General features: G+C 42.6%; 4 protein-coding genes across 4 annotated transcripts; all 4 read left to right on the top strand.

Annotated features, from left to right (window-relative positions):
- The first annotated feature begins 4,724 nt into the window (after positions 1-4,724).
- Positions 4,725-8,348, top strand: LOC128875350 (uncharacterized). Its single transcript, XM_054120857.1, has 5 exons — positions 4,725-5,355; positions 5,778-6,010; positions 6,370-6,975; positions 7,063-7,229; positions 8,210-8,348. Exons 1-5 carry the CDS (start codon positions 4,725-4,727, stop codon positions 8,346-8,348), a joined length of 1,776 nt encoding a protein of 591 aa, XP_053976832.1.
- A 2,474-nt stretch (positions 8,349-10,822) lies between these two features.
- Positions 10,823-12,494, top strand: LOC128875290 (uncharacterized). Its single transcript, XM_054120749.1, has 3 exons — positions 10,823-11,233; positions 11,572-11,930; positions 12,214-12,494. The coding sequence occupies exons 1-3, from the start codon at positions 11,130-11,132 to the stop codon at positions 12,492-12,494; spliced, it is 744 nt and encodes a 247-aa protein (XP_053976724.1). The 5' UTR covers positions 10,823-11,129.
- A 3,396-nt stretch (positions 12,495-15,890) lies between these two features.
- On the top strand, positions 15,891-17,242 carry LOC128875232 (uncharacterized). Its single transcript, XM_054120621.1, has 2 exons — positions 15,891-16,091; positions 16,691-17,242. The coding sequence occupies exons 1-2, from the start codon at positions 15,891-15,893 to the stop codon at positions 17,240-17,242; spliced, it is 753 nt and encodes a 250-aa protein (XP_053976596.1).
- Positions 17,243-19,422: 2,180 nt separating this feature from the next.
- On the top strand, positions 19,423-22,244 carry LOC128874949 (uncharacterized). The gene is made up of 2 exons (XM_054120156.1): positions 19,423-21,239; positions 21,980-22,244. The coding sequence occupies exons 1-2, from the start codon at positions 20,690-20,692 to the stop codon at positions 22,231-22,233; spliced, it is 804 nt and encodes a 267-aa protein (XP_053976131.1). The 5' UTR covers positions 19,423-20,689; the 3' UTR covers positions 22,234-22,244.
- The last annotated feature ends 259 nt before the right edge of the window (positions 22,245-22,503 follow it).

Genomic DNA, 22,503 nt, shown 5'->3' with positions numbered 1-22,503 from the left:
TAAGACTTGAGTAGTAATATTCAAATACTGCTACTCGCCTACTCAAATATCCAGTATTCTACTAGTATCGTTCGAGTAGTAATATTCGAGTATTAATACGTCAGTAGTAATATTCAAATACTACTGCTCGCCTAGTCAAATATCCAGTATTCTATTAGTATCGTTTGAGTAGTAATATTCAAGTACTAATACTTGAGTAGTAATATTTAAACACCATTACTCGCCTACTCAAATATCCAACACCTACTCAAGATACTCAAACACTCAAAAAATATCCAAAAACAAAGCCTTCAAATGTCCCCGCTTCCACTCAAACCATTCCAAGCCAATCATCGATACCCACAAGACACGAAAAGCTCCTAGCACAGATAAATCTTCTCGTATCGAGAAACGCCTAATCTCGTATCTAGGCTGTCCCGAAGCGGAACGGAACGGGCCCGTTGTTCCGCCATGAGTATCGAGCGCTCTATCGAAAAGAGAAATGGCCACGGAGAAGACGCACACAAGGCTCGCGCACGAAATTTCGTTTCAGAGAACACGGAAGGCTCTGCACAAACGCTTTTCGGTGGTCGAACGGTCAACAAACCACGGACACCAACCTAACCGACTAACCAACGGTCAGATCGATAGTAGGTCAATGGAATTCATTCGAACGAGCCGCAGCGTTCAACTTCCAGCCTCGACCCGCCCGATTCTTTCCCAGGAAATCTCTCGATGACGCGATAAATCGCCTTTGATGACGTCGAGCCATTCCTCCGAGTTCCTATATTCGCGTTGTACGGTAGCATTTGGAATTATTTAAAACTTTTAGGTTACGTCCTATAGTGGACTCGCACCTCGACTTCATTTGAATTTATTCTGATGGATGCGTGGCGCGTATTCTTTCCTTATTTGCGTGATAAAGACGCTGGCTGAGCCAAGAACTATGTTTCTATGAGTATAATGTACAGAGTGGGTCGTTTAAACGGGAACACATACTCGTGGAAAAAATTGTCTAAGAAGACTTGGACTGGGAGAGGCTGAACTGTTGCGTAGCATTGTTGCGATATAATCATCGCGCATCTGTGGAAATAAAATAGTAATTACGGAAGATAAATAGTGTCTACTACATGCTGTTGTAAGGTGACATTTACACCTTCCTATTGTATTTTAATGCAAAATTATATTTCATTTGAACTGCGTATCTTGCACTGCTATTAAATTTAACCCTGAAATGCGATTCGAACGTGTATGTGATTGATCATGTGCAACAGAGATTCTGTTGTAAAACTTCCTTCTGTTATAAAGAGAACGAGTTTTCTAAAATGATGCAACCTTGAAGGGGATAAATTTTCCAATCGAATTCCATGTATATTCGATGGCAGAGGTATCCAAGCACCCATGACCTTTTTCTCCTATTCCTAACGGTACAAGAACCTCCCGCGAATAAAATATAAATTTACTCCAAGCAATCAAGATCCAAATCCAATTGATCTCCAATTTGATCTTCCTCGGAAGCATTGCGATCTTTTTCTTCTAAATTCTTCTTTATTGCGAATCGTCACGGTTGTTGCGTCGCTTGCTACACGAACAACACGATCTTCAAGGTCGGATTTTCCCATCGACGATAAAACGACATTGAAACCGATCTCGATGCGACCGTCGCCGAAGATTGGCAGCTGATAACGACGTCCTGAGCGACGACGACGCGTTTATCGTCGAGCTCGTATGTAGGTTGCCAGTGTAACGCATCGGAGTCACCAGTCCGGATAATGGGAACACCTTCACCAACGATCTGTTAGTGAAAACCTCGTGTAGAGGATGAGGTGTTCGAGAATTCGTAGCAGAACGACATTTATGACGCCGGTTACGACTTCCTGCTTTCGACGAAGCAACAGCCGTGGGACTCGTCAAACGACCTCAGCTAACCTAAAAGTCCTGCTGACGAGGCCTGGGATATTTATTTATTCTCGATTCGGTGAAAGGAAATATTCTCTGATTAACCACTTCAGATCTGGCGTCCATAATCGAGGACATAAAATTGCCATAAAATTGCCACACACAAAACCGACACTATCGTTCCTTATTTGTGCACACGAAGAAAGACCAGTTTTCCTCAAAAACTACACTATTAGAATTCTTTTACTTCTTCCATGCTAATTTTAGTCTAAAAATTAAATTACATTAGTACGAGACAAAAAAATTAATTCAGATCTGAAAGGATTAAAATAATACTGTAAACAAAAAATGAAAATTAATATAACGAATCCACTTTTGTAGGTTAGACTATGTATCGATTCTCAAAAAATAATAATGAAGCTTCTTGCTCCACCCACAATTTCCACATACCCTGTATATAAGTAGATACACTTCCAACGCATCGCGATAACATGAAATTTCTCCTCAATTACCCACTCAATGGTTTTCTGAGTCAATACTTTTGCTAATCACGGTAACTCCGGAAAAAGGATAAAGAATATTATCTAGAGATCGTAAACGAGGATCGAGAATTAATTTGTGGGTGGAAGGAGGACGCCGGTATCGATCGCTCGACTATGATCCAGATAAGAGCGCGTCACGGCGCATTTGCCCGCGCTTTTTCATGCATCCGAATTGGCGAAGATCGAACTTGTCTCCTTGCGAATCTTGGACTTCGTGGCACCTTTTGCGACAATTAACCTCGATACGAAATATTACGACCGAATGAAGTTACTTAATATTCCGCGCGGGGCGGTCTTTGCGCGATGCCGCTTCGTCCGTCGTTTTTCACGGCGCGTTCCGAATTTCACTCTCGCGTTCCACTTTTTCTGGCGGTTTTTTTTCCTGGTTCGTATTATGGATTTGGAAATTTATCAGCTGCGACGAAAGTCGCTGGTGACCCGTTTCAGCGACCTCGAGAATATTCGTACATTTCTTTAAAATTTGAGTACAGTGAGTTGTTGAATTTTCTTATTTGGCTTTTTTAAATTTACAGTATTTATTGGATATAAAGAATTTAGGGTCGTCAATGTGATTTAATTTCATCGAAAGGGGTCACGAGTGAAAATGGTTAATTAATATTAACGCCCTAGATGCTCCATGTCACCGTAATCGAACGATAATCGAATTGGATCACTTGCTAGATCGTAGCAGACCGGTCTGACGGCACGAGTACTCTGCAACGGTTCGACAATTTGCTACTCCAGGTAAACGCGGTAAAAAGTGTTCTGGGAAATGGGAAATTGCGCTGCAGACGAGAATGCGTTCATTTTGTCGGTCAACTTTGTCATTAACCGGTGTAGCCTGGTTCAATTATGCACTTAATTATCTGTATTAAACGTTTCTGTCCCACGTTTCGTTTTCTTTTTTCAGAAATCAATACCAGTAGTCGAGTATCAAAACAAATCGAATTAGCATGTATTCGAACAAGGTGCGAATGGTGAATTGATCGAATACTGTTCGAATAGTCAAGTATTTGTGCGTTGTTCGAATTGTCAACAATTCCAATCATATTTGAATAGTCAAGTACTCGAGGACTATTCGAATTGTCAAGTATCAGACCAATATTCAAATTGTCCAGTTTTCGAATATTATACGTGTTGTCAAATATATAAATATTGTTCGAATTCCCAAGTATTCGAACGATAGACAAGTAGACGAGCGATCAAATGTTGTTCGAATTATCAAGTTTAGTAATACTCATATTCAAAAAATATTCAACATCAATATTCAAATTGTCAATTATATAAATGTCATTCATATTGTCAGATACATAAGTTCAATTCCAATTGTCAAGTATCTCATCAATATTCAAATCATCAAGTATTTCAATAATACCCATATTGTCAAGTACTCTAGTACAGTTCGATCTACTCAATTTATCAAATATTCAAATACCACCAAACTACTTTACCATTCAAATACCCACCATGAAAGAATTCAACAAAGATTCCCACACCTTACGTAAAGTACTCGTGTTCCCCAAACACCGTATTCGCCCGCAAGCCGCGCAGCGATCATCTCTCTCAACGCAACCGCATCCACCCGCCGAAATAGCGGAAACCAAAACACCTGGCGCGATCCGCGCTCCTCGCGAGGCGGCTGGTCAGCCGATCGTTTCATCCGCTTTCACCTGAACCGCGAGCCAACGAGGCCTGCCGAAACGCGCCGCGATGCATACGAACACCGAAATCCTCCCGAGTGAACGCCTTCCGACTCACGCGTGCGTGTAACCTAAAGCTACGCCGGTTGCAGCCGCGGAGGAGACGATAATGACCTTCCACGGAGCCGGTCGGCAGACGGAGTAGGAGGGCCTTTGACACACTTGACGCTCCAGGTGAATTGTAACCCGGTACGGAGGAGCTCGTGGTTAGTTTTGACCGAGAGATCGAACGGAACGCGTCTCGCGAGAGAGAAGAAACACGTCGAGCCGGTCACCAGGTACCGTGACATGTGACCCAAGTGGTGGACATGTCGAGCACGTCGACACGTGAGTCTGTGCTGTCGCGGAACTGTTCCAATTCGAAGATCACTGTTCCCCAAACATCCACGACTTGACTATCGCTTCGAGGTTACTTCGAGGTCGAAATTGGTGGGGGTATCGCGAGTGACCGAGGGTGCACGTGGTCGAGTGTCCACGACGGATGTACCGAGAGTGTGTCGTAGTGTCCGAGTAGTGTCCCGCCATTCGAGATCTCGTTCATTGTTGATAAACTAGCCCGTCCTACCTAGACTCGAGGATCACGGAAGTGATGTGGTCGTCGAACATGCTCGTGAGGACGATACTGTTATCGGTGTGTTTATCCGTGACCCGCGGGGGCTTCTTCAGCTTCCAGAACGTGAAGTCCTACGCGAGGATATTCCACGTGGACGGTCTCCTGGCGAACGAGACCGGCAACGAGCTCTGGAACGGGCTGCTGAGGGATTGCGACAAATCGGTGACCTTCTCCTGCATTCAGAGGAACGCTTACTCCTACTTGGACAACGTTTTCCTGGAACGGGACAATGTCACCGTTTTCGATGGATTGACCCTGAGGAGGAACGGCCTCGATTACGGAACGTGCGGCAAGGATCAGGACTCGTTGGACGATAACCTGGTGGAAGGATCCAGCAGCGATTGCCGCGAAGAGGAAAGTGAAGAGGGGGAGGGGGCGGAGACGGAGGGGAGGGAGTTCGAGGAAGAGCAATCACCTTTGGAGGAAGTGACCAACTCGTTGAGGAAAAGAGCGATGAAATTCCTCGCGACCAGGGACTATGAGATCCAATTGCCCGAATTCTTCTTCGATGGCGCAGCTGTGAAGATCAGCCCGCGCGAGGTGGACGAAAATGGCGCCCTGGTCAGGGTGGATTTCGGACAGCGCGGCGTCGAGAGTCAAGGGAGGATCTTCAAGAAACTTAGTATGATCTTTGAGTTATTACGAGTAGCGGTGTAGGTGGAAAAATTCAGGGTTACGTGGGCGTATACGTGGTTTAAGAAATCATACTGATTGGGAGGAATACGGGACGGTATACGACAATAGCGTTACTACAATAAAATACAAATATACGGAGCGTGCTTGTATACATTCCATAAGTGTTCCATTGCCAGTCCCATAAGTGTTCGACCATCTGTGTTTATTACAAGAATTCCTATTATTAAAAAACATGAAAACTCAATTAAATGATAGGTTTCATGTTTCTAAATAAATGATTCGTTATAAATATGTATGTGAATAAACATTACACATGTATATTTTTATAATGAAAAATTTTACTGTACCTCTAAATTCTTCTTACATTCGTGGAGTACTTGATTGATCTAACTAGTGTCCTAATTTCAGGAAAGTTCATACAGAACAAGCTGCTGACGAGCTTCCTAGCACTGCTGCTCATCATCAAGCTGATAAAGCTGAAGTTCATGTTCGTCATTCCGTTTTTATTCGGCGTGGGTACCGCCAAGAAGTTGTTCCTCAAGCTGCTACTCTTCTTCATACCTGCTTTCGCGCACGTGTTCAAGCTCTGCTCGAGCTACTACACATCGCACTCCACGAAGTACCATCATCACCACCACCAGGTAAAGGTCATGGTGGTCTACTCACAATGATCCTTGGACTTTATATAAAAATATACAACTCGTAGGAATCAATATTCATTCTTGAATGTTTCAACACAATAGTTTCTTGATCTTCCTCGACAAACTTCACGCATTTCATTTTTTTATAATAATTTTATTATTGTGTCACAAAGTTAACACGGCAATCTTTAACAATTTATTGTAGGTTGCTATACAATTCTATTCAATTCGAATGAATTTATTGTATTTTTTCTTTGCCGAGGAAGTCCAGAAAGCAATTAAATCGAAACGTTTAAGAATGCACAATACTCACTGCAACAATATCAAAATGTCCATTTCGACGTTAATTTCCATTTCAGATAGCCCATCATCACCACCACGTTCCAGTTCCAGTCCCAGTTCCTGCCTACTTCAATCCCCATCATCATCATCACGATCACCACGAAGATGACCTGGACACCTACGATTACGCTCATCCCCATATTCAGTACCGAAAGGACATGGAGGAGTTGAAGGAGTGGGGCATAGAACCTTACGAGGAGCCAGAGTACCAAAACGAGCCTCTACCTGCTGCGACAGCGCCTGTTCGTACCCCAGGAGTCCTTCCAGCGCCATATCCAGCGCCCAACTATCCTGGAGCCTACAATATCCCCCAATATCCGCCAAACGCCCAACCAGTAGCACCCTCGTTCCAAGAAAAGCGTCCCCTCTCTGCTCATAACTTAGCATACTCCGCATACGTCGATAACAATCGTCGAGTATTGCAACAACCAACTTCCGTCGTCAATAATCCCGTCGTCAACGTTCCTGTCCCTCAAAATCCTGTAAACCTGGCGCCAGGGTCGCTACCAGTTGCGACTAACGTCAAAGGTTCGTACAACGCGATTGGACAGCAGAACAATAGACAGATCGCTGCCAAGAGTTCGCAAGTGGAGACGAAGGTTCCTGCGGTTACGCAAAAACAGGTCAGTGTTGGAGTAAAAGTGACCACTAACGAATCACGGTATAATCAGAAAATCAGCACAAAGTAATCGCTACTCCGCTTACGACAGGGTATAGACGACGATTACTACGGGCCGATAGTAGGTCGGCTGGAGGACATCTTCAAGCAGCTGAGATTCTTCGAGGAAACGTGTCGGGAGAGGCTGGTCTGCAGCATGTACAAGAACCCGGCTGTCTACTCGCCGCACAGTAACCTCGTGTCCAACGAACTCTCCAGGTAGGAAGGCAGTGTCTGCGAAATGCAATTAGCGAGTTAATAATTTGGCCGTGGAATTGCACGTGGATCTGAGCGCAGTGCATGTAATTGCATCGCTGAAAGCAATTAAGAGGATGGACTTGTGCGCGATTCTAGAAACAGAAACGGAGATTATTTGATTCGATGTAGCAATATTTTTCGAGAGACGTTGATGTCTGTTAAGGTATCGCACAGCACGAGTTATAAATTATTGAGCACTCGAGGATTTCAAATTGTTCTGCGATCGATGTTGGCAATCCTTCTAGAAACTCTTGTAGCTACCGTTGGCTGCCATCCAAAAATGTTAATTAGTCGATCGAGGACTCACTTTGACACCTGTCTCGATCGGCAGGCGACTCGATACAATTACGAGCGCACGGTGAACTTGATTTTCGACGATCGCGGGCGTCGATTGCAAAGAGAAAGGTGGCCATCGCTCCGAATCACTCCAATCGGAACGTCTAATCACGTTCCACGCGGCCCTGTCTCGTTTTTCTTGTTACGTTCTTGCTACCAGCAACCGTTCTCAGACAACAATGAGTGCGATGGCGACCAGCGTCGTGGAAATTACTACGAACAGAAACGTTGAATCGTTAGTTCCGCCAGAAAAGTAACGCAGTCTCAAATCCTTTTCAGAAGAACCTCTCTAATTACTTACCCGTCTGTTATTAAAAGCAACGAATGAGAAGTATTTTTACTTCATCCAAATTTACCAATAAATGAACCAATTTCCACACCAGTAACATCAGAAAAATTCTGTACCATTTCTATCTTCCTTTTTCTTCGAAGTGACGGTTCGATTAGCGTGTACGGACTCGCTAAATGTCGAAAGTGACGCGTATGTTAGCTTGACGCAAACACCGCGTAAACCTGTCGGAATTTGAATTGTAGGTCGATTATCGATTCCAAATGTGGGACTGTGTCGAGAGTTCGTTTAACAAGTTTCTATTTTTTTCTTCTAGAGATCCGCAGGAGCTGAAAAAGACAGGGTCCGAGAGCTTGTCCAGTCAGAAGTTTCACAGATACTTCAGCGCTGCCAGATTAGGTCAAGATGGTGGAGACTGCCTAAGAATGTACCCGTGTCACATAAACACCGAATAAACCTGAAGCCGATTTATGTCGTTTATTAATAAAATGTCACAGAGATGGGCAAAAGTCTTATCTGAACATGCATTTCGCTTAATGGATGTGAAAGATAAACAACTGTTATTCCGTTATTCGTTAAAGAAGAATTTAAATTCAATGTTTAAGCAGGTATAAAATATTTCATGTGTTAGTTATATATTTTTGTAAGCCACACGAATAATTTAATTTTATTAGTGAATCTTTAATACTCTACTAACAGAATAATGATTCAAAAGATATTTGCCTATCTCTACGTTGGAGATGTATGACTACGCGCAAGGCATTGAAGTCTTCAGCGCAATTACGTATTAAAGTTTATGGTGTCACTACGCGTTAAAGTCTCCAGCGTGACAACGTATTAAGCGCACACTACGACCACGGGTTGAAGTCTTCAGCGTGATCACGTATAGAACGCGCACTGCGACCACGCGTTGAAATCTCCAACGCGATCGCGTATTAAAACGCACAGTGCGACCACGCGTTGAAGTCTCTAGCGTGAACACGTATAGAGCGCACACTGTGACCACGCATTGAAGTCTCCAGCGCGACTATGCCTAATATTAACCGATAACCTACAGAAGTTTCTAACGCTATGGCTAGGGAGCCGTTTCATTTGTTCCTTGGATGTTTAGTGGTTGGACTCAAGGCAAGAATTAAATCGAATGAGAAGGATAAAGTTTTTCTCGTCGATTTAATTGCAAACGTTTGTATCATGGGTATAATTTATTTAGTGGTATTTACTTCCGTGTATATTTAAACGTACAAGAATGAGTTAGGAGATTGCAATTGTTTCAAGGAGATAAATAAGATTTTCTGACAAAGTGTCGAATATTTTAGGTTCCATTGACACCTTGTCAGAAGATTCATGCGAACACGAACCTAATGACGTGTCATTGTCGTGTTTGACTTTGTAGTATGAATTCTGCAGTTCTCTGCAGATCTCTAATAAAAGTGATAAGCTGGAATACGTGGGATTTGCAGTTCTCCGCGTGTCTAATTTTTATGTAGAAATAGAAATGTATAAATATTGTAAATTAAGAAACGAATTGCTTTGATTACATTTCAAGCGAGTAAATACGATAATAGAATCAGTCGATAGATAATTTATAACTCCCACTGTATATTATCACTAAAGCAAGCGAATCTCCGAAGAAAGAGAGCCCTATAGACGTAAGAATTTATTTATTTTTAACGAATTATTTATTGATACCTTCTCGGGTGCCATACCCAATTATAATTTGTTATATTTTGTAACAGGTCAATTGAGATTAGGAAATAAGCTATTTGTTGTACAAAGTGGAACGATGCTTCGACGATGTTACCTCGAAGTTTCAATGTATATCATTGTTTCGATTAATAAATAATGTGGAAATAGTTACCACAGTGTTATACTTGTAGTATGAATATTTTGAAACGGAGATTGGTCGTCTTTAAGGTACATCCTCTTCTGTTTTCAATAGTAAGTGGATAGAATAAGTCAATGATAAAGTAAGTACAGAATTTTATAATGTTTGAAGGTTGTGACTCGAAAGTATGACCGTACATAGACATTAAATTAATAAAATACTAAACATGAACCTTCGTAATCACTTCCACGAATGAGCTCCAATCGATATCAGTTAAAAATAAATACAAACAAGGTAATAATAATACTATAAAGCAGGAAATATATTTTATAGACTCGACAAATCATATAGAATGATAGGTAAAAATTCATGCTTATTGTGACATGACTAGTACGGGTTAGAAAATCACTTTCCTATCAGTTTCTAATCATCCTCTTTATTCACCTTTCCTAGACCATTCTCACTTTCATCTATTCTCGTCTCACGATCGGCGCCGGCAACAATTTCACTTCGCTGCGATTAGTTTCTAAGCCATCAATGGTTCGAGTCTTTTCCAAAATTTTTCCTCAGTATCTCCAAGTTAAATATTATTATTAGCGTTGAATATATTTCGTTTTATAAATTCTAGACTAGGTTGATAACAGTATATAACCGTACCTCGCTTTTGTATCGAACGTACACCTACTTTTAATACTTCTATATATTAATTCATATTCTTTTTTACTGAGTCCTGAATACTACAGTGCATTATTATTGTTATTCCTATATAATTTACGAATTGAGTTCTTGGTTCTTGAGGTAATTGCAGGTTAAAGAAGTTTATTTAGTTGTCAAAACAATTCGTATATTCCTTATTCAATTTCATCCCTGAATAAAATATCTATAATTCGTTTTCATTAGTAAAAGAATCCATTAATTGTTTATACATTTCTATTTTATGAAAAATGTTAAAAATACGTCTCTACTGCACCAAGATTGCACAAATTAAGAAATTCATCGTTGGGTGACGAGAAGGAAGGAAAATTAACGTACGGAAGATGAAACAAGTATACCTTTTGATACAAAGGCGAGGTCCACCTATTATGTTATTAACGAGACCTCGCGTTTATGAATGAAAAATATCGGAGCTCTTTCGCCGACGTCACAGCCAATTTCTCGTCATGGGCGTCGCGCGGAGAACCGGAAATGGCGGAAAGAGTGGATGTCGAAACCAAAATCGTTCCGCAGGGACGGAACGCCCGTGAAAACATCGTCACCCCAGATAACGAGGCTTTCTTCTTTCCTTTCAGCCAGCCACACGTCCCTGATCAAAATTCATCGACCGTACGTGGCTCCCATCGGCTATAAAACCGCTCTGTCTTGGTTCGTACCGGCATTCGGTGGTTAGCCTCGCAAATCGGTGGGTAGCGTCATGAAGTATCTTACGATCGTTGCGTCCGTGACCCTTCTAGCAGCCGTTGCGGCCGCTCAAAGGACGGAGACCACGGCTGACGCCCTGCAAAGCATTTATTACAGGTGAGAATGACATAAAAAAAAGAAAAACAACGAAGTCAATTACCTAATCATCGTCATATTTTTTTGATAACCACCGCTTCAGATGATAACAAAAACATTCTGGGTGTTATCTTTTGCAGAGATTATAACGCGGGAGGGTAGAGCAATTAATGGAATATAAATATTACACTTTACTTTATTTTGTTTGAAACAGTGATAGGTTACGATTATATCGATGAAGATTTTTGCAAGTGAAATATAAAATAGAGTAACCAAATGTATTACTAACTTATTCCAATAGCTTTTAATTCGTTTTTATGAAATCATTTGACTAAGAGTAACGCTTATTTTGTTATCAGGTGCGTAGACAACGAGTCGATGTACTCCTGCGTGAAACCCAAGGTGCTCGCCTATCTGAGCAACGCCGTCAAGCAAGACAGACTCGCCATCACCGAGGACTTGGCGGTGGTGAAGTCCAGAGACATGCCCGAGGATAACACCGAAGAATACCTGTCCCAGTACGGAACCGTGGACCCCTCTAGAAAAGAGCTTCTGAGGTCCATGATGCTGGAGAAGTTGGACGGGTACCTGTCGAGCCACCAGCTCGAGGCTAAGCTGCCAGAAGCCATCGCTGGGTCCAACATTGTACCCAGATCCTTGGTCGACAGCATGCCCAGGACTTTAACTATACCCCTTTCGGATTCCTCGAACGGTCAAGGTAAGGGATAATTTTTCTTGCTCGTCAGAAACCACTGACTTTGTTTAAAAAGTGAATCGGTGGATAGTTTCTTTACTTATAAATGTTTTTAAATCAAAATCCGTGGCTTTTAATATAATACGATATTAAAGAATGATTGCAAATAGGTAATGAAGAGAAACATGTTAACAGACTATTTAAATTTGTTCTTTGCAATTTATTAACATTATAGAACTAAGAAAATTATATTTAAAAATTGCAGTTTGAAGACAACGATCGATATTAATCGACACCTATTTTGCAGGCCGTGGATTCGTTAAAAAAGTGATGATACCGTTCCTCCTGGGTTTGAAGTTCAAGGCCACAGCCTTGGTGCCTTTGGCGCTGGCTCTCATCGCGCTGAAGACGTGGAAAGCCCTCACCCTGGGTCTCCTGTCGTTGGTTCTCAGCGGAGCAATGATGATCTTCAAGCTGACCAAGCCAAAGGTCGCCTACGAGGTCGTTCACTACGGCCACCCTCCCGTGGAGCATCCCCCACACTGGGACGCAGCGCCCCATGGACCCTACAGGGCCTACAGGAAGTAGGCTGATCCGTACAAACGACCCTCGCCCATAGATCATTCTATTTAATATTTATTCGCGCGACTCTGTCTTATTTATAATAAAATTCCTTACATGGTCTCATGAATCCACTGTCTATATCACTCGAACCTTACCAGAGGATGCTCCAGACTCACTTTCCTTTTCATTATGTACCTACAAGATGAGCTGATTAAACGTTCTGTAGATCGAAGAGAGGATCGAGGAGGTTGTAATTCAAGCATACAGGAAAGTGGAGTTGAAAATTGACAATAGAGATCCAGAAAATCGATAGCTTGGGGTTTAAATTATTCTCTTGCCTGGGAATTGAGTTGTTCAATACCCTAACTAACCTAATTATACATCACGATGCAATTTTCTTGTTAACTGAGTAGTTCGCCGCATTAACCAACTTTCCATTTCATCGACTTAGCTTTGTCCACCAAGAACGAAACAAAAAGCCGCTATTCCTCCTTGCAGTGGCAACACTTGGTAAAACAGTCAGAAGAAATCTAGGGTCGCCGAAGGAATTAGGTCGAATTGTTAACCTGTTGTTTGGAATGGCGAAGCAGTGAAAGTAGTCTCGCCTCTGTAGGTTAACCGAAAGCTACCTCTTCGTTCGAAAACGATCATTTGATCGATCCTTCGTTAATTTCACTGATTTTCACGTTCGCGGCAGCTCGTGTAGCTGCGTTTTGACTCGGAAACGAGGAAACGCGTGCTTGGATTCCGTGTCGACTCGATTTCCGCGCAGAAATCTGGCCCGACAATGGACGGCCAGGAACGCGAACGCGGGAAAATTCTAAACAAGAGGAAACTGGAGGTCTCGAACGGCGAGGCAACGGTAACATCGATCGAACGGGCTGCTTCGGCCTGAATGTTTATGCAAACTCGACCCAAAATTCCAATTACCGTTTGCTTCATTGTTACGAGCAGCAGGAAGTCGGGCAGAGTGGACAAAAGTGTCTCCTCGCAACCCCACGCGCGCGCATTCTCGCACGTGAAACGCGCACGCAACGCGCATTCCTGATGGGGATCAAAGAAATCTCTAGATCTTGGTCGATCGAAGGACCGTCGATGGCTCGGTTAAGTTCGTCTCAGGGTGAAACTAACCCTCGGTTGGTGTTACTTTGAGCAAGAAATTTATGTTCATTAGGAATCGTATGTCCTTTATGTTTTTTCCCTGTAAGATTTATTGCATGTATGCAGTGAGTTTTGATGTGTTTATTTTGGCTCAATTGTAGGCATGAAATGTTAGAAAATTAATTTTATGGGGATTCTATCTGTATAAATGTACACCGTATCATTCGAGTGTAGGTTAGTTCTGTGCAGTTGAACTAGGTCTGTCGTTACCGATGTTTGTATTTAAACGATGCACCACTTGGAGCTCATTCGCAAGTCCTTTCACTTTTCCTTGAATTATTGATGAACATCAGTGATTGAACAGATATCTAGTAACAACAATTATGAACGTGTGTCTTGCATAGCGAATAGTAAATGGCTTCTCGAGACTAATCTTGAGAGAAGGTATATCTCAAAATTCCTGTATGTATAAGAAATTCTGTATTCTATTCCATTTAACCCTTAAATGCCCTAAGTTTCAAGTTTGATACTGAACTTTTAAGTCGAATTGTAATTGGTTTGTTGTACTTGCAATTGGTTTGCTTTAATATTTGGCTGTATGTATGTTACCATTGCATAATGTACTTTTGAACAAAAGTTAAAAAAATAATCGTCAACTGTCAAAATTGTTCAAATAATAAATCCATTGATATTTTTTAGAATTAGATTTGAAAAATCAGACTTCTGACGATTAAGTCCGTGCATTCATGCCTCAAAATATTTAAAATCAAAAAATAAATATGTACCTTTTGTGATATACCTATTTACACGCAATTTCAAACCATGCTCATGCTCACTGAAGAATATTCGAGTTTCTAATTACAACCTGATTGACGGATTCGTCTGCGAGCATCTCTCCGCCATTTTGAAGGGGGGCAAGGGACGCGCAGGCACTAACGGAGCAGACGTGTGGAAAGTGTCGTGTTCGTGGCGCGAATGACGGATCGATTCAATGCCAATGTTACGGGCGCCATTGGTGCCAAGGATGAAGGGTCTTCCACTCTTACTCGAAGCGCGACTTCCGGTTTTACGGTCGCGGACGATGCTGCAAGATAACGCGCCGAATATTCGAAAGTTTCGCCCAGTTTATCGCGCGATACGATTGTTTTATTAAGCACCCGATCCGGGTCAATCGAACTAGGAATGCCTCGATCGCTTTAAATTAGGCATAACCAATTTGAACCCTCGCCCAACTTGGGAGGAACCTGATCGTGATGGCATCCTGAACTGTGAATGAAAGATGGGCCCACGTGTGGCTTCTGAGGGGACTGGTTTTGTGAAAGATGGCGATTTCAAAATGTATTCGAGTACTTGGAGATAGTAATAGAGTAGAAATAGAATTACAATAGCGTGGAAACTTTGGACAGCGCATGTTGCAGAATTTTATATATTATACGTATGATTTCATGTATGTTAGGTACGAGTTTGTTTTTCCTTTGTTCATTACTGAATTGCTATAACAAGCCACTGAACTCGGTAATGATTCCCTTATGTGCTTATAAGTGTTTCTTAATTTCGTCCTGAATCTAGAAATCTAAATATTAAGAAATCGAAAGTTAAAGCTTTTCGTTTCACCAGTGAGCAAGCGTTAAGAAAGTAGCCATGCGTTACATAAATTACGTAAAAATCAATTCGCACAACAGAAATTTGAACGAATCAGCAGCTAAAATACCAGTTCCTTCTATCAAATATACAATATTAATTGAAAACTTACGGAAAATTTATTCTCTTCACATCAAACTACCTTCCAATCTACCATTCTAACTTCCTCGATTTCGTATCAGCATACTAGAGACCTCCCTTGATTAAAAGTCACTCGAGCCTTTGGCCATCGAATTCCACGTCGACGTGGTCACGAAATAAATCAATGGCGATCGTAAATGGGCTCCCACGCTAATAGAAAGCAAACCATCGTTAATATCGAAAGATGATCGCGTTTTGGCTCGGGCCACGCGACCCGCAGCCGGATCGGCCGACATCGCTCGTGCGTCGCAGAAAGGCTTTCTTTCCCTCTCGATCCCACAGTCCCGTCACGATCGCGTCGAGGCCTCGATAATCGAACACCATACTGAACGAAAAGAAAATTCGTGACGGAACGGAAGTGGGGGCGTTCGGGTGCTCCGCTAAGCGAGGAACGCTCAACGTCCCGACGACCTACGGTGGCTCCGTATAAAAAGCCCGATGCCCAACCCATCAGGCATCAGTCGCGGCACTATCGTCGTTTCCAGACAATCCTCAGGGTATAACGCGACTCGACGTCTCTCACCTTCCCAGGGAACCATGAAGTTCATCGTCCTGTGCTCTCTGCTGGCCCTAGCGGCGGCCCAACCAGCGAAAAACGACCTATGGAAGGGCAGCAGCATGGACCAGATGGTGGACCAGACCAAGATCGAATGCGCGCAGAAAAACGACGAGGTATCTTGCATGAAGTTCAAGGTCCTCAACCTGCTCGACCAGATCTTCCGCAAGGATAGCTTCAAGGCAAGTGGTAGCTCGCGATTAGACAAAGGGGTCGCGAATAGAGAAAGAGTCTAATGGATTACAAAATCTTGTACGGAGTCACTAATATCCTGTAGAGTCATCTTGTGGTAGGTCCCGCTTTCGAGTGACGATATGGTCATGCTAAATTTTCTGTTTGAGTAACCTATAATAGAGTCAACTGTGTTCCAATTAACTTGAAAGTGGGATAACAAGTTTAACCCTTTGCACTCGAGAGGCGACTCTCAGTCACCACTAGGTTTAATGCAGCAAATCTGCCAGTAATAATGTCTCTTTAGGTTCAATTTCTTTGGAACTCGAAGTGTCAATACATCCAAGCTTAGTATTCGAGATTAAAGAATGACTCGACAACAGAGCGCTGAGAAAGCATCTCGAGTCGCTGATAGATACCAGAAAGAAAGGCCTCGAGTGCAAAGTTTTAACTGCAAACTGACAGGAATCCCTCTGCACAAGATTTTTCCAAAAAACCAGCGTCTATGATATTAATCGCGTCGCTTTCGTCATTTGGCCGTCTTAAAGAGGGAAACACTTGTCCAGTTTAGAGTTCAGAGTTACATCCCTCCACTTTCGCTTGCGTACAGGTTTCCGAGACGGTGGAAGTGACCCGCAACTCTTACCCGGTCGAGGAGGTGTCTGCACGAGGCGAGGCCTCCCTTCTGGAGAACGTGGAGAGCTACCTGTCCTCTCACGACGTGACCTTCAAGCTGCCACTGGACTCGTCGGTGAAGGTGAGCGCCAGGAACATCGACGACGATCAGCTCACCTTCGACGTCAAGTTCGGCCAGGGTCGCGCCGTTGAAGAGGCACGCAAGTCCAAGTTGAAGAAGGTCGTCATCCCCATCCTCGTGTTCGTTCTGTTGAAAGCAATGACCCTCATCCCTCTGGCCATCGGTGTCCTGGGTTTGAAGGCCTGGAACGCGCTCCAGCTGTCTTTCTTCAGCTTCATCGTCGCCGTGGGGATGGCCATCTTCCAACTGTGCAAGAAGATCGCCGCCGACGGACACGGCGCTGCGTTGTCTTCCCACGGACCCTGGGAATACCAAGCTGCCCAGTACAGGTCCTTCCAGAACGTCGAGCAACCGCAGTCCCAGTACGCGCAGAACCTCGCGTATTCCGCACACGCGCAATCGTAAAATGTCCACCTGCGTTCTCTCTGCTGTCGCGACTTTTGTAAAATACCTGTCTTCCTTCTCCACTCTGTACCCTTTAATTTAATAAATTATTCTTTGCAATTCATCACGTGGCCTGTTCCATTCACACGTTTCATCGAGGTTGGAAATGCTTGAGTTTCAAGTTCCAACGGGAAAAATTATTTGTTCTTTCGGTTGTTTAATGGCTTAGTTTAATGGTTTAGAGAATTCAAGAAAGTTATATGAAACAGTAATTTAGCATTTGGTATTCGTTAGAAGTAGCAATGAATGATTAGTTACGTTGATATTTATGTAAAAAATTCGAAATTTACGAGTAAAATGTCGTTTTTATTCGATGATAAGTTGTTCCATGAAATAACACCTCATTTCTTATTCGTAAATGTGCTCACGTTGACATAGTTTCAACAGAGTGATGAGTGGCAAATTCCGAACCGGAAGTGAGGAGGGGGACTAAGTAATAAGTTTGGGTCAAGAGCATTCTAATGATACCTAAGCTGTCCACTTTGGAACCCGTGCTTAAGGCAAGCTTAATACAGCTACCACAAAATTCCCTTCATTTCTTGAATATATAGGTTATGGCTTGAATTGACGTCATCAACATTTAGTATTTAGTATTCAAAAAGGAATTCAGCACTCTTGATGCTCGACAAGATACCCAATTCAGTATTTAGTATTCAGAATGATATTCGGTACTTCAAAACCTAACCAAGATAGAAATTAATAAAGACGTTGATATGGTATAATGATTTACATATAGATTAATTTCGTGTAAATAAAAATAATCTTCGTATAGAATAATTCTTTCGAGTAATATATTCAGGACAATTTCGTCCTTTTGCAATATTATATTGTACATAATTTATCTATCAAACCAATGAATATATATCTACATTTATAAATTAATTCACAATCTTAATGAATTAACACACTTACCCCATTACTATAATTTAAAGTAATTTGAAGTCTAAGCATCGGTCCCTAAGAAGATCAAGAGAACGCCTGACTGTTAGTATTTATTTCACTATCTAATAAAATTATTAATAACAGTACACGTCATCGATCTTCTTCCTGAAACGACACGGTCTGTCCTCGCCACTGATTGATAACAAGAAATCCAAGAAGTGAAACCGTCCACCGAGTCTAGTTCCAGATCCATGCGAGCCGGTTCTGCAAGGAGATAGAGCCCGATAATGATCAGACGCGGCTACCTCGCGCGGCCCAATGAAGTACCGTTTTGTTTTATGTAAGCTGTTGTCGAATGGAAATCCAGTTTCGTCTTCCCCTGACCTTTCCGTGTTTTACGATACCTTTTGAATACTTTCCTTTTTTCAGTGTCCTCTTTATGCATTATACGCACGATTTACGGTCGAAGTATGTTGATTCCCCCTGATATCTGTACGCGTTGAGCAGGAAGAAAGCAATAGATTTCCAGTGTTAGGGTAATTCGAAAGTGCTGCTTACGGAAACGTCTCTTTATGTGGGTCTGTGATGGCTTTTATAACTATTTATGTTACGTTATTATGGCTAACAATTTTATTCGAATTATACTATCATGATTTTCATTTTTATGATACTTTTATGATTATGGTAAATGCCTACTGATGTATGTAGTATCAACACAGGGATTATTTATTATAAAGCCTATAATTATTGCGTATAAAATAAAGTTCAGTCTCTCGTTTTTATTTTAGTTCGCAAGGTCTGTTATTGAGCTACTGTTTTCTTTTTGAGTAGGTACTATACTTTCACCTCGATTTAAATGTTCGACAATTTCGACATTTCTTCTTCGTTACTGGTTTCTAAATGACTTCGTGAAACTTTGGCTCTGGACAAAGGAAAGTCTGAAAGAACTTACTTTCCCTTATTCAATTCATTCATAACACCTGCGAATCCTCGATGCAACGTCAATGAAGGAATCGATGACCAAAGAATCTTATCAAAAATTTGTATTCAACGATAACTATTATTTGTGAAACGCATGAATTTTATTCGGTCTTTTGAGGATTATAAGAAAAGTTTGTTTCGTGTGTATTTACACGTCCATGAATGAATTAATACGAAAACTTATACGTCTAAATATCCACTAATTATTAAATGTATATTCTAGTTTATTTTGTGTATTACGATGTTCCTAGGTTATAGTTTCAAATATGATGCTTTTTGCTCTCTTGTTTCCTTGTCGATGATTCTACACGCTTCTTTTTAAAATTACTCAATTTTTAATGCTATTTTCTCTACGATCTCCAATGACTTTCTAATTTCAGAAATGCACTAGTATTCACTATCCTCCAGCGTTAAAAATATAAACACGCAGATGTCATTAAATTCTCTCTCGATCATAAAAAAAAAAAAAAGAAAAATACTCTCTTCACCTAGAATTCAATATCTCCTAAGAATCAAAGGATTCAAAACAGTTCTGTCAAAGAATTTGTACAGGAGGACAACACCTAGTCGGGTGAGCGCGGAAGCCCAATCAGAATTTTATATCAACTCCAAACACTTTTTGTAAAGCAACGACGAGCACTCTCGCAAAATCAGCCGAGAGTAAGCAACCTCGCCGCACGCGTATACTAATAAGTAATGAAAGGTACTCAAGAGTGTCAACATATTTCGTTACGAACTCGCGTCCAAAATCAAGAACGAAAATTCGTGTTCCCACAAATAATGAACATGCATCCTAAAAACCACAGAATCTACACGAAAGCCAAACAATTCGAACAAGAATCGACTCTGAAAGCCTCCAGGGACCTGTCAACGAGCCAGACCTAACAGCAAAGAACTCTTCCGTTCATCCGACTTCTGGCAACGTCCTCGGCCGTCCAAATACGCGTTACCGTTCCACTGGCCGGTCGCCGTACAACGAGAACGGTTACCCGTTCTCCGAAACTCCGCTCTCTTAAGAAGGCATACGGCCACAATGGCTCGGCGTTAGAACTGCCAAGTAAGAGCAGGGAGCCGTCGACGTACGCGGGGCAAGTTCCGTTTTCCCGTGGCCGTCCATCCTCGCATGCCATCGTGTACGACGTACCTGACGCGCGCTGCCAATCGCGTTCGCGTACATACACGCTTCTACGCGCGTTCGACCGCGTGCACGCTACCACAGGGGCGGGTGATGAGGCGGGAGGGGGGAGAGCACAAAGAGGGAAGGTGGAGAGCCGTCGGCGAGGTCTATGTGCCAGTGAAATTTGAATAATTTTCCTTCGATCGTCGATTCCCGGCATGCGCGACCGAATAACATAGATTCGCGGGGGGCAAATTAAATAAAAGGGACGGGCCACTCCTCCGTCAGTCGCAGTTCGATCGTCGATCGCTCGCTCCTCACACGCAACGAGCGGAATCGATCGGTTTTTACACGTCGTTTCGCGATCTATACGCAGTCGCGAGAGGTTCGAGGACGAGAAGGGCCTGTGCAAGGATAACACGAAAAGGATGCTCAAGACGGTGCCGATCATCATCCTGCTGGTTGGGAGCAGCCTGGCCAGCCAGGACTTCCTCTCCAGGTCCCTCAACGAGTGCATAGCCGCGGAATCGTGGTCGTCGTGTCTGAAACACGAGGTGTTGGGATACCTGGACGAGAAACTCGGGACCAACACCGAAGCCAGGTCTCTGGACACCGTAGACGAAGCCATCGTGGCCAGGACCTTCAAGTACCTGAAGAGTTTCGACTACGGCGTTGATCTGCCCTTCGTTGACGCTAGTTTGAAGTACAGACCCAGCAGGAGTCTCGCCGATCTGGATGTGGAGTTCAAAGGGAACGAGGTCGCCACTAGTCAGGCTCGAGGGATATTGAAGAAGAAGCTGTTGTTGCCGTTCCTGTTGCTGCTGAAGCTGAAGATGAAGGCTCTGATGCCCATCTTGGTGGCTATCGTTGGATTGAAAGCTATGAAAGCTTTGGTACTCTCGAAACTCGCGATCCTCCTTGTCGTTGGCTTCATCGCCGTGCAGTTCTTGAAGAAGGGTGGGATGGCGATGCCGATGGGTACGTACCTTCGTGAACTTTTAACGTCGTAATTAGTGCGAAGGAATGTTTTAGTAATTATATTTAAGAGGTGAATCGTTAAGAGATAGTTACGATTGATTGTTAAGATATTTTGGAATTACATATTTTTATTCAGGTAGATCGGCAATATCTATCGAGTTGTCCAGGAGTAAGTTCCTGCTGATTTTTAAGAAAAATTCAAAGACACTTTTGAATTTTGAGATATAGTTAATCCAATTAGTATTCGTACCTTTCATGACCGTTGAAGACATTTGTCTAAATTAATTGCTAGGTCTGATGTTTTCAAATAAATTTTTTATTATAAATATATAAATCTTTTTGTGTACATATTTGTAACGAATCATTTATTTGGAAATATCAAACTTGTCATTTAATTTAGACTTTCTTCGACAGATATAGCGGGTACGAATATTTATGACACTGACTGTATATTTATCGAATTAAATAGGTACAATTTTGATCCACAACCCTTCCACCTTTCAAGGGATGTATACTTATACCACCTACCGAAAATCAACATGGACTTTCCAGACAATCCAATATTTTTACGATAAGAAAAATAATTTAAGCAAACCTTATTATAAAAATTGATTTTTTATGGATACAAGCATCTCCATTAATATCAATGTTTACATTTCTGGAAAACCCTTAAAAATTCAAACTCAGATTCAGACAGAGATTTTACCACGGGAAAAGTGATAAAAAATGTTCCGTTGCAGGAATGTCGATGGAACCAGCTTCGCCAGCCTACGGAGCTCCTCTGCCCTCGACCACGTCGAGCTATGACCCATCGGCGTCGTGGGACGGAAATGGCCCCTATTCCCGCGTCTGGACGCCAACCAACGGCGTGGAAGCTCAGAACCTAGCCTACTCCTACTACTCGCCTAACAGCGGCTCCAGCTCGTACAGCTCGCCCTCGTCCTCCTCGTCTTCCTCGTCGTCAATCAACTCGGCCAGCTCCTCGAACTACTAAACCCAACGCGGGAGGGTGTCGACCATCGCGTCGACCCTCGTTCATCCCCGATTAACTCATGTTCTTAACGACGGATCGATCGTTCTGTGTCGTACGATCGAGAAGACGAAGCCCCACGTCGGCACGACCAAAGAAACGCACGCCAAATAACACTGTACCCATACCCATCATCGACGATCTTCAGCCAGGAGGTCGGACGAAGACTGCAGGGAACGCTCTTCAGGATTGGAGGCAAGTTCCGTGGACTCGTCGAGGATTCGATCGAAATCA

The sequence above is a fragment of the Hylaeus volcanicus genome, chromosome 4 (assembly GCF_026283585.1).
Source record: "Hylaeus volcanicus isolate JK05 chromosome 4, UHH_iyHylVolc1.0_haploid, whole genome shotgun sequence".
Classification (NCBI taxonomy): Eukaryota; Metazoa; Arthropoda; class Insecta; order Hymenoptera; family Colletidae; genus Hylaeus; species Hylaeus volcanicus.
This window is presented reverse-complemented; position numbering and strand designations above follow the sequence as displayed.

Coding starts and splice junctions, on each gene's coding strand:
- LOC128875350 (XM_054120857.1), top strand. CDS start 4,725: ATGCTCGTGAGGACGATACTGTTATCGGTGTGTTTATCCGTGACCCGC. Junction 6,011..6,369: donor ACCATCATCACCACCACCAG/GTAAAGGTCATG, acceptor TTTCCATTTCAG/ATAGCCCATCATCACCACCA. Junction 7,230..8,209: donor GTGTCCAACGAACTCTCCAG/GTAGGAAGGCAG, acceptor TTTTTCTTCTAG/AGATCCGCAGGAGCTGAAAA.
- LOC128875290 (XM_054120749.1), top strand. CDS start 11,130: ATGAAGTATCTTACGATCGTTGCGTCCGTGACCCTTCTAGCAGCCGTT. Junction 11,234..11,571: donor CTGCAAAGCATTTATTACAG/GTGAGAATGACA, acceptor TTTTGTTATCAG/GTGCGTAGACAACGAGTCGA. Junction 11,931..12,213: donor GGATTCCTCGAACGGTCAAG/GTAAGGGATAAT, acceptor CCTATTTTGCAG/GCCGTGGATTCGTTAAAAAA.
- LOC128875232 (XM_054120621.1), top strand. CDS start 15,891: ATGAAGTTCATCGTCCTGTGCTCTCTGCTGGCCCTAGCGGCGGCCCAA. Junction 16,092..16,690: donor TCCGCAAGGATAGCTTCAAG/GCAAGTGGTAGC, acceptor GCTTGCGTACAG/GTTTCCGAGACGGTGGAAGT.
- LOC128874949 (XM_054120156.1), top strand. CDS start 20,690: ATGCTCAAGACGGTGCCGATCATCATCCTGCTGGTTGGGAGCAGCCTG. Junction 21,240..21,979: donor TGGGATGGCGATGCCGATGG/GTACGTACCTTC, acceptor GTTCCGTTGCAG/GAATGTCGATGGAACCAGCT.